This window comes from Bombina bombina, chromosome 2 (assembly GCF_027579735.1).
Source record: "Bombina bombina isolate aBomBom1 chromosome 2, aBomBom1.pri, whole genome shotgun sequence".
Taxonomy (NCBI): Eukaryota; Metazoa; Chordata; class Amphibia; order Anura; family Bombinatoridae; genus Bombina; species Bombina bombina.
Window position 1 is genome coordinate 248,230,222 of NC_069500.1, and position 12,500 is coordinate 248,242,721.

The 12,500-nt window shown below is 39.5% G+C and overlaps 1 protein-coding gene across 1 annotated transcript in view; it reads right to left on the reverse strand.

The window, feature by feature from the left end:
- Positions 1-12,500, reverse strand: part of CHD1 (chromodomain helicase DNA binding protein 1) — a gene marked incomplete in the record, with an annotated part of 628,386 nt that overhangs the window by 229,281 nt on the left and 386,605 nt on the right. Inside the window, 1 exon segment of the mRNA XM_053701514.1 lies at positions 5,663-5,812. Within this exon segment, the coding sequence (XP_053557489.1) occupies positions 5,663-5,812 (150 nt within the window).

Consider the following 12,500-nt stretch of genomic DNA (forward strand, 5'->3'; position numbering starts at 1 on the left):
GCAAGAGGCTGTAATATAAAACCTTGTTGAACAAACATTTTCTTAAGGTAACCCTCTAATTTTTTATCCATTGGATCTGAGAAAGCACAGCTATCCTCCACCGGGATAGTGGTACGCTTGGCTAAAGTAGAAACTGCTCCCTCCACCTTAGGGACCGTCTGCCATAAGTCTCGTGTGGTGGCGTCTATAGGGAACATTTTTCTAAATATCGGAGGAGGGGAAAAAGGAACACCGGGTCTATCCCACTCCTTGCTAATAATCTCTGTAAGCCTCTTTGGTATAGGAAAAACGTCAGTACACACCGGTACCGCATAGTATTTATCCAGCCTACATAATTTCTCTGGGATTGCCACCGTGTCACAATCATTCAGAGCCGCTAACACCTCCCCTAGCAACACGCGGAGGTTCTCAAGCTTAAATTTAAAATTTGACATTTCTGAATCCGGTCTCCCCGAATCAGAACCGTCACCCACAGAATGAAGCTCTCCGTCCTCATGTTCTGCAAATTGTGACGCAGTATCAGACATGGCTCTCGTGTCATCGGCGCGATCTGTCCTTAACCCAGAGCTGTCGCGCTTGCCTCTTAACTCGGGCATATTGTATAATACTTCTTTCATAACATTAGCCATATCATGTAAAGTGATTTGTAAGGGCCTTGATGTACTTGGCGCCTCAATCTCACGCACCTCCTGAGCGGGAGATGAAGGTACTGACACGTGAGGAGAGTTAGACGGCATAACTTCCCCCTCGTTGTCTGGTGATAATTTCTTTATCGGTACAGATTGACTTTTATTCAAAGTAATATCAATACAATTGGTACACATATTTCTATTGGGCTCCACATCGGCTTTTAAACATAATGAACAAGCAGATTCCTCTGTATCAGACATGTTTAAACAGACTAGCAATGAAGCTAGCAAGCTTGGAAATTACTTCAATAAGTTTACAAGCAATATAAAAAACGCTGCAGCGCTTTTTTAAAAAAAACACAATTGAATAACAAAGAACTAGTTCAGTTATAGTCAACAATTCTTTAAATGTATTAATTAGCAGAGGATTGCACCCATTAGCAAAAGGATGATTAACCCCTCAGTACCCAAAACGGATATCAAATTAAGATTTAACGCTTTTATCACAGTCAAACACACTGTCACAGGTCTGCTGTGACCAATTACCTCCCTCAAAAACGAATTTTGAAGATCCCTGAGCTCTCTGGAGACGTCCTGGATCAAAGAGGAAGAAGCAGGAAGACTGTGCTAGAATTTTAACTGCGCAACAAGGCGCTAAAAAAGATCCCTCCCACTCCTATTACAACAGTGGGAGACGTGATATAACTGTTTCTATGCAGAAATATACGTTAGCCGTGTGGAAAAAAAATCATGCCCAAAAAGATTTATCACCAAAGTACCTCACAAAACGATTAACATGCCAGTAAACGTTTTAAAAAACAACATTTCAGATGCTGTGTAAAGTTATTACTAAGCCTGCTAACAGTCACTTCTACTGCAGTTAAGGCTCACACATTATATCAGTATTAACAGTATTTTTTCAGTCAAATTCTAGTCCCTAGAAAATAACTCTACTGTGCATACATTTATCAGCCTGATACCAGTCACTACTACTGCATTTAAGGCTGTACTTACATCATACGGGTAACAGCAGTGTTTTCTTAGTCAATTCCATTCCCAGAAAATATTGTACTGCACATACCTCATTTGCGGGAGACCCCGCATGCTATTCCCATTTTCTGAAGTTACCCCACTCCTCAGAATGTCGAGAACAGCCAGTGGATCTTAGTTACGCCTGCTAAGATCATAGAAAACGCAGGCAGTTTCTTCTTCCAAATACTGCCTGAGATAGAAAAACAGCACACTCCGGTGCCATTTAAAATAACAAACTTTTGATTGAAGAATAATTAAGTAAAAACTCCAGCTCCTCTCGCGACCTCCTTCTTTGTTGAGGGTTGCAAGAGAATGACTGGATATGACATGTGAGGGGAGGAGCTATATAGCAGCTCTGCTTGGGTGATCCTCTTGCAACTTCCTGTTGGGAAGGAGAATATATCCCATAAGTAATGGATGACCCGTGGACTGAACACACTTAACAAGAGAAATCTGATTGTAAGAATTGTGAAATTTCTACTAGAACACAATTTCTTCATGTTTCAGGGGTGCTACTACCACCAGAGACGTGGCACTGCTATGGGGGCAAAATTTGCCCCCTCCTATGCCAACCTGTATATGGGTTGGTGGGAGAGGGGCCACGTCTATGGAGGTAGTACCACCCCATCAGAACATATTGTGAAATATGTCAGGTTTATTGATGACCTACTGATAGTATGGTCATCTGACTCTGAAACTGCTAATGAGTATGTCACCACCTTAAATGACAATAGGGTGGGACTACAGTTCACCCATGAATGGCAAAAAAAGAACATCAACTTTCTTGACATATCCCTTACTGGAATTCCAGAAGGAAGAACCATTATCTCTGCTCTCTACCGAAAGCCTATTTCAGGCAATAGTCTTCTACATGCCCGCAGTTGCCATCCGCCACATGTGTTCAAAGGAATTGCGAAAAGTCAATTCCTGCGGGCAAAAAGAAACTGTACACACAAGGATGCCTTTCGGTTAGAGAGCAGAGATTTAAAAACAAGAATGCAAAAGAGGGGTTATCCCACTAAAGTCATAGACAAAGCATTTTTTGAAGTCAAGGATACTAATAGGGCAAGTGCATTAGAAAAATCAACACGAAACTCTACAAATTCAAAACACAATCTTAAATTCATCACGTCATACTCCTCTCAATATGATGATGTCTGTAGAATCATTAAAAAGAATATACCAATACTAATGGGGGACAAGGATTTAAGGGACACAGTTGAACAGGGTTGCATGTTTGTCCCAAAAAGAAATGTGACCCTTGGTAACATCTTAGCCCCCAGCATGTTAAAAAATGAAAAACATTCAGGGTCATTGTGGTTGAGACATAATGGCACTTTTAAATGTGGGAAAAAAGTTTGTACCTCTTGTGATCATATAAACATTTCACAAACATTTAAGTCCCATGTAACGGGAGAAGAATTCAATACTAAAGGCTGTGTCAATTGCAAAAGTACTTTTGTAATTTACATAATTGAATGCACTATCTGAAAAAAACAGTACACAGGTAGAACTACCCGAAAAGTAGGCAAACGTATTAGAGAACATCTATCTTATATCTCTAATAAACGTACTTGTTCAGCACTTTCTACTCATTTTATAGATTTTCATCACCAGGATGTTACATCCTTTAAATGGAAAGCTATAGAACAGATAACTACACCACCGAGGGGTGGTGATAAGCTATCTATATTATGCAAACAAGAAACATATTGGATTTTTAAAACTAAATGTCTACTACCATATGGCTACAACTCTGAATATGACATCATAAATTACTGGCAAAGATAATTACATAGGGAGATTACAGACATATGACAATAACACACACTAAGGAAAGTGAATATATGAGCTATTTTCTAACAGGTTTATGTGTTTAGATTCTATTGACTCATAAGTTTATATGGGTTAAACACATAGATAAAACAATATATACCGCATAGTTTAGTGACGCACACTTTATCTTAATGTACGTTTCGAGAGTGTTATTAGTTATCTATCTATATGCTTATTGTTATCTTGTTAAACCATTACAGGCCCATATATGTGTATTTGTTTTTGCTTGCAATCATGTTCATGTTCATTTTTATTGTGTCTACCATTCCTTCATATATCAGGTGTTGGCGGTTACTACCTCTTCCTCTTATGTTTTGTTTTTAATGAGGATGGACAAGTAGTATTAAAGAAATTTTGTTTTTGGGTTCACTATACACAATAATTAAAACATGAAGCATGTGTTGTAAACAATATGTTTGTATACTTTATTTTCTGTGCTGATTCATACAATTCATTGTCCCTATGTTTTCAGAATATTAACTCATTTGTTTTCTGTTAAGCTGTTAAAATAATCTATATCCTCTAGACTGTACTCTCAATATTGTTTCTTCATTACTATTGTCAGCTATTCATGTATTTATGTTTATATTACATTTTAATTTCCCAATTTTTGCTTAAAGGGGAATTAGGTATTTATAGGGTTAAGGTGATCAGCAATATACAAAATGATTTTAACCAATGAACATGGATTGCTCAGCATAAAAGGGAGCACCCCCTAACAGGTGCTATTCTATGATTACGGTCAATATGACCGAAACTGGTCAGAGTTCTATTGTCTGAACCCTATCCATGTTGTTGTATGTCCTTTGCATACGTTTTTAAAGGAATAAAGGATACACTTTTTTTACCAGTTGCTTCGTTTTGGAAATATTTTTTTAACTTTCCAATTTACTTTTATTACCAATTTTGCTTTGTTCTTTGGTATTCTTAGTTGAAAGCTAAACCTAGGAGGTTCATATGGTAATTTCTTAAACCTTGAAGGCCGCCTCTAAGCTGAAAGCATTTTGACAGTTTTTCACTATTAGAGGGCATTAGTTCATGTGTTTCACATAGATAACATTGAGCTCAGGTACGTGAAGCTCCTAGGAGTCAGCACTGATTGGCTAAAAATGCAAGTCTGTCAAAAGAACTGAAATAAGGGGGCAGTTTGCAGAGGCATAGATACAAGGTAATCAGAGGTAAGAAGTACATTTTTATAACTGTGTTGGTTAAAGGGCCATAATACCCAAATGTTTAAACACTTGAAAGTGATGCAGCATAGCTGTAAAAAGCTGACTAGAAAATATCACCTGAACATCTCCATGTAAAAAACAAAGATATTTTACCTCAAAAGTTCCTCAGTAGTACCACCCATTGTAAAGGATTTCTAAGCAGCATATTAGTATGTCTGTCCAGGGGCAACTGAAAGGATGAGCTTCGTGCACTCTCATATTATTTCACCAATCAGGTAAAAGGAAGCTTACTATGAAATCTCATGAGAGTTAAGTCAAATCTCATGAGATCACAGTAAGAGTTCATGACCTCAGCACTGCTGATGCTGATTGGCTGCTGTTCATTTCTTCATTTTTTTAATTTTTTTACCTGCAGCTGGGAGCAGCTGAGTATAACTTTTTACACAGAACTTACTCTGGTGAGCAGAGGAAATTGTGAGGTAAAATATCTTCCTTTCTTACACAGAGATGCTCAGGTGATATTTTCCTGTCAGCTTTTTACAGTTATACTGCATCAGTTTCAAGTGATTTAGCATATGAGTATTACGTCCCTTTAAGCAAACCTGGGGAATGGTTAATATATGGATTATCTACCTTTTTAAACAACAAACATTCTGGTGTTTACTGTCCCTGTTTATTATATGCATACTTAAAACCAAAGACAATATTACATAAAAATCCATTTTTTTTGTACTTTAAGTATGGTTTTATACACAGTTGTTATTGACAAATTAAATAAGGGAGTAAAGACATTTTATGTTACTATATTATCAATGAGTAGAATGCACAGATGGCTACTATTACACCTGGTAATATCCACAACTAGCACCTTAGAAAGTGTTAAGAATATATACACGGTATATAATGTAGTTAAAGCATGCAATCTTTGAAACTTCAGTCCCTAAAATGTATGGAATAAATTTTAACGTTTTGTAATGCAAGAAATGTTTTTACCTGTTTCTTTTGTCCAATTCGATGAGCTCTGGCTTGTGCTTGAAGATCATTTTGTGGATTCCAATCTGAATCAAAAATAACAACAGTATCTGCTGATGCTAGGTTTATTCCAAGACCTCCAGCCCTAGTTGATAGCAAAAAGCAAAAATCCTGGGGGACAAAAGTAATATTTTAACATAATATAACATATAAAATGTCCACAAAAAATTTTTTATACTTGCCTGATAATTTATTTTATGGTGGTAAGAGTCCACTATCCGTTACATATGGGAATACAATTCGTACCACTAGGAGGCAAAAGATCCCAAACCCCGAGAGCTATATAAAACCCCTCCCACCTCACACATATCTTAGTTTAATGTATAGCCAAGCAGTGAGGATTAAAAAAGGAGTAAAGAGCCAAGAAAAAAGGAGCAGGGAAAAAAATGTGTTTAAAATAAATCAACCATAATAAAAGGGTAGGGGCTCATGGACTCTCACCTCCATGAGAGAAATGAATGTATCAGGTAAGCAAAAATTTAGTTTTTCTTTCATATAGGTGGCGAGAGTCCACAATCCATTACATATGAGAAAAAAAACAAGCTGTGGAAGTCCACAAGTAACTATAAAAGGGAGGGATTGGAAAAACACTTAAGAAATTAAATTCAGAACCCAAAAGTAAATATATATTTTATAACAAACAAAACAGACAGACACAATCATCAAAAACCGAGACAACTGCCTGAAGGAACTTTCTACCAAAGGCTACTTCAGAGGAAGCAAAAAACATCAAAATGGTAAAATTTAGTAAAGGTATGCAAAGAAGACCAAGTGGCTGCTTTGCAAATTTGAACAACTGAAGCCTCATTCTTGAAAACCCAAAAAGTGGCATCTGACATAGTAGAATGAGTCTTAATCTGCTGTGGCAGAGGCTGACCTGTCCTGCCTCCAAATAAGCTAAGTAAATCAAAAGTTTCAACCAAGAGGCTAAAACAAACAAACAAAAAAAAAAAACACACTTCTGACCTTTCCTAGGCCCAGACAGACTACAGGTTTGTCTGAAATCCTTCAAATGCTATCAATGGAGACAGCACCCATCCATCCACCTGGGGCACGGATTCATCAGGGACTGCCAATCCCAGTATACACAATGAAAAACAATGGAATCCAGCCTCTTGTCAAAAATAATAAAATCTCTTTATTGCTTCCACATCATGGGAAAAAAGGACACTGTTTTAACCCCTATATTAGGCTCTTAGTCATGACAAGAGGCTGGATTCCATTTTCATTGTTTGAAAACCTTAGTAGCATGAACATAATATTTCAAAGCCCAAAACATTCAGAAAATGCAAAGATCTATCAGAAGCAGGATCAGGACTCAGAGGGACAACAATTGTCCTACCAAAGTTGTGTGAGGAAACAACTTTAGGCAAACACAATTTAATTTAGTCCGCAAAACAGACATCCTGATGAAAAATCAGATAAGGAGACTCACAAGAGCGCAGACAATTCAGAAACTATTCTAGCAGAAAAGATGGCCAAAAGAAATAATACTTTCCATGAAAGTAGTTTATTGTTCAATTTATGCAAAGGCTCAAAGCGAGGAGCCTGCAAAATCCTCAATAGGTTAAGACTCCAAGAGGAGAAATAGGTTTGAATAGAGTCCCTGTCAATCTACAGACTATTCACTGCACTCTGGTGTTTTTTTTACTCTCCTGTAACTCTCTTTTGGTACGTTTATCTGTATATTGAGAAAATTATTTTAGGTTGTTAATTTAGTCCTGCATTTGTTGTATTGTTATCCAATGTCTTACTTCTAATGTTTTAATTGCCATATGATGTTCAATCCTTATCAATACTTGCTATTATTCTTACATGTATAGCTATCTTATGCCATAGTTTCAACTTCCTCCAAATTATTTTACTTAACTTATCTCACCCTGACCAGACCAGAATCTAACTTTCAAAATGGCCCTTCATCTGTCTTTCATTTATCAATCAAGTAATTTAGTGGACACAGATGACTTCCCTGCCTATATATTTAACATTAGCTTGGGCTGTGCATTGCACTGGGCAGTGTGCATTGCTACAACAACATATGTTCATATTTTTGTACTGAACATTTTATAAATGAGGCATTAAGAATATAACTATACAAGGATTAAACAAGGATTGGGCAAGGGGCAAGACAAGTCGAGAACTTTTGTAATATGTTTTATGTATCTCACTGTTTCCTTATGCAATTGCTGCTGTAATACTGTGTCTTATGTGTTTAATTGGTTCCCACTTTTGTAAAAATGCTCAATATTTTCATATTCCTTTTTGCTGCCTCTTGTCTCTATAACAAACTATATTATTCAATTACTCCTTCTCCACCTGCACTGTTCATTAGCCCATCTCTCAAATTCACCTTACTTTTGTACTCATGAACTTTACCAATTCCTAAACACCCTCTCCCCCCTGCACCTCGTCTCAAAAACAGTCTTGTTACTGCAAATCTGTATCTCATGTCACTCTCCCTCTTGCTTTTACTAACTGTTGGTGACATCTCCCCTAATCCTGGTCCCCAACAAATGCCTAGCCGTGCACATCCATGTATACTGTCCCATAAACTCAGAAAACACTCACATTCCTCTTGCATCTAAAGCCACTACCCCTTTCACTTGTACACTCTGGAACTCTCGCTCTATTTGCAACAAGCTCACTTCTATACATGATCCCTTTATCTCCTGCTCCCTCAACCTTCTGGCCCTAACAAAACCTGACTCTCTCCCCTAGACACAGCATCCACTGCTGCTGTCACATGGGGGTCAACACTTCAGCCATACTCCTAGGTCTGGTAATAGACAAGGAGGTGGTGTAGGTATTTTACTTTCCTCTCGTTGCACCTTTCAACAAATACAACCAATATCTTCCCTCACATTTTCCTCATTTGAACCCACATGATTCGCTTATTCTTATATACCGACCCCCTGGCTCCTCAATTAAATTTCTAAAAATCACTTGGCTGCCTGGCTACCTTATTTCCTTTCCTCAGACACCACTGCGCTCATTCTTGGCGACTTCAACATCCCTCTTGACAATCCCAATGCCTCCTCTGCAAAACAACTTCTGCAACTCACTTCCTCTTTCGGTTTGTTACAATGGACTGATTCTACCACTCACAAAGACGGTCACTCCCTTGACCTGATCTTTAGCTATCGATGCACTCTCTCAAACTGCCTTTTTTTTCTCTTTCTGCCTTTTTTTTTCTCTTTCTGACCACCATCTCCTTACTTGCCACATATCATCCCTCCCTACACCTCTCCCTCCTACTTCTCACACCAAACTTCACAGAAGCATTAATGTCATTAGATCAGCAACAGCTTGCCAATTCCCTTGAACCTCTCCTCTCATCCTCCTTTTCCTACCCTGACCAATCTGCCACTATAATTCCACCCTTACATCCGTCCTTCACAATCTGGCCCCTTACCATAGCTCGGAAATCACACACTCATCCTCAGCCCTGGCATACTCCTCTGACACGGTACCTACGCAGATGTTCCCGTACTGCTGAGCGGCACTGGAGAAAATCTCGGAGTTCAGCTGATTTTCTTCATTACAAATTCATCTTGAACTCCTACTATTCTGCCCTTAATCTCCATAAGCAACACTACTACTCTACTTTTATCTCTAATCTTTCTTTAAACCCAAAATGTCTGTTCTCCACTTTCAATACTCTTCTCCACCCACCCCCACCTCATAATACAACTTCTCTGTCAGCTCAAGACTTTGCCAGCCACTTTAATAACAAAATCGACACCATCAGAACCAAATCAGCTCTCAACATAATTCCATTCTTTCACCCCCTCAAACGCTCTCAATCAACCACAACCCACATAGCCATAAACTTAGCTCTTTCTCCCGTTACTGAGGAAGAAGTTTTGGCACATACTGCGCTCTCACCTCACTACCTGTCCCCTCGACCCTATCCCCTCACAGCTACTCCCCTCCCTCTCTTCTACCGCCCTATTTCTCTCCTCACTCTTGCCTCAAAGCTTCTCGAAAAACTAGTATATGCACGCCTATCGCATTTCCTTACATTAAACTCCCTCCTTGACCCACTGCAATCTGGATTTCGTCCCCATCACTCCACAGAAACAGCAATTGTTAAGGTTACCAACGACCTGTTTACAGCAAAATCAAAAGGCCACTTCTCTCTGCTTATCCTCCTTTATCTGTCCGCAGCCTTTAATACTGTTGACCACCCTCTTTTGCTCCAAACCCTCCCAATCCTTCGGCATCTGTGACACATCCCTTTTGTGGCTCTCCTCCTACCTGTCAAACTGTACCTTTAGTGTAGCCTTCTCTGGGGCCTCCTCTGCCCCGTCACAACTTTCTGTCGGAGTACCGCAAGGCTCTGTCCTCGGTTCCCTTCTCTTCTCAATCTACACGTCATCATTAGGTTCCCTAATAAAGTCCCATGGTTTCCAATATCATTTGTATGCCGACGACACCCAAATCTACTTCTCTGTACCAGACCTATCTCCTTCCTTGCTAACCCGTGTCACTGTCTCTCTCACATCTCTACCTGGATGTCCTCTCACTACCTCAAGCTAAATCTCTCCAAAACTGAGCTCCTTATTTTCCCCCCTTCTTCCAAAATCTCCACCCCAAATCTCTATATAACTGTCGACAACTCCATCATTACCCCTACCCCGCGTGCCCGATGTCTCGGGGTCACATTTGACTCCGATTTTTCTTTCACTCCTCACATTCAGTCCTTGGCTAAAGCCTGCCACTTCCACCTTAAAATCATCTCTAAAATTAGACACTTCCTTACACAAGACACAACTAAGATTTTAATCCACTCTCATCCTTTCCCGCCTCGATTGCTGCAATTCTGTCCTCTCTGGTCTCCCCACCTGCCGCCTATCTCCATTACAATCCATAATGAATGCCTCTGACAGGCTCAACTTCCTTACACGTCGCTCTTCATCTGCTGCACCTCTCTGCCAATCCCTTCACTGGCTTCATCTTACCTCTAGGATTTAAAAAAAAAAATCTCACTCTGACATACAAAGCCCTCAACTGCACTGCCCCCCCTATATCTCAGACCTTGTCTCCAGATACTCTCCCTCCCGTCCCCTTCACTCTGCTCATGACGACCTACTCTCATTACCTCATCACACTCCTGTTTACAGGACTTCTCTAGACTGGCTCCCATCTTATGGAACTCTTTGCCTCGCTCCACAAGACACTCCCCTAGTTTTGAAAGCTTCAAGCGCTCCCTAAAGACTCCTCTGTTCAGGGATGCATACAACCTACAGTAACCTTTCTTTATACCAGTTCCTCTCCTCCATTGCTATCCCCTGAACCCCTTTAGCATGTAAGCCTAAGAGTGGAGCTTTTTGTAGATCACCTTCTTAAGAGCTGACTACAACAGTACAACTCTTGGCAGGGCCCTCTACCCATTTGGTCCCTATAATTTGTTTTGTTGTACTCCGCATTTGTTTATAGCGCTGCAGAATCTGTTGGCGCTCTACAAATAACCGATTACACATTTGGATCAAAGCTTGAAAAAAACCAATCAGAAAGACTAGCAATGTTCCTGTAAAACAAAACCGAAAGAGTAGAAATCTGCCCTTTCAGGGAGCTGGCAGATAAACCCTTATCCAAACCATCCTGCAAAAAATGAATCCTGGGGATTCTAAAAGAATGATCTATACACTAATAAATGTAAGTTTTCCAGACTTTGTAGTAAATATTCCTAGAAACAGGTTTACAAAAATGAATAAGAGTGTCAATCAAAGAATCTGAGAAACCTCTGTCTCAGCACTACACGTTCAATTTCCATGCCTTCAAGTTTAGAGACTTTAGATCTGGACGGAAGAAAGGATTTTGAGACAGAAGGTCTGACCAGCAGAGGCCAAGGAGGACAACTGGACATTAGAACTAGATCCACATACCAAATCCTGTGAGGCCAAGCTGGGGCAATCAGGCTTACAAATGACTTACCTAGTTTTATCTTGGAAATTACTCTGGAAAGAAGAACCAAAGAAAGTACCAAATCCTGTGAGGCCATGCTGGGGGAATCACGATTACAAATGACTGTTCCAATTTTATCTTGGAAATTACTCTGGAAAGAAGAACCAGGAGGAGGAGATAAGCAGGTTGGAATGACTAAGGAACTACAAGAGCACCCACCACCTCTGTCTGATGATCCCTGGACCTCACAAAGTATCTTGGAAGTTTGTTTTTCAAACAAGAGGCCATCAGATCTCTCTCTGGTAAGCCCAAAAGATCCACAATCAGATAGAACACATCCTGATGAAGAGACCACTTCCCTGGATATAGAGACTGGCAACTGAGAAAGTTTGCTTCCCAGTTCACTCTTGGTATGTGAATCGCAGAGATTAGGCAATAATAGTATTCTGCTCATGAGAGAATTCAAGACACCTCCATCATAGCCATTGAACCGAGTTCACCTCTGATGGTTGACATAAGCTACTGCTGTAACATTGTCTGTCTGCAAACGGCGATAAAACTCTGATTACATACAAAAAAAAGGGCATTTAGAACATTGGTAAATATTATTGGAGCTGTAGCTAGACCAAATGGAAGAGCAACAAACCTCAGAAACTGGTGATCTTCTGAGTGAATTTGAACATGAAGGTATGCATCCTTTAAATCTATTGTGGATATAAAATGACCTTGCTGAACAAAAGGCAGAATAGTCCTGATAGTTTCCATTCTAAAGGATGGAATCCTTACAAACTTGTTTAGAGTTTTCAGATCCAAAATTGGTCTGAAGGTGCCTTCTTTATTTGGAACAATGAAGAGGAGATTGAACAAAAATCCCATCCCATGTTCCTGCAAA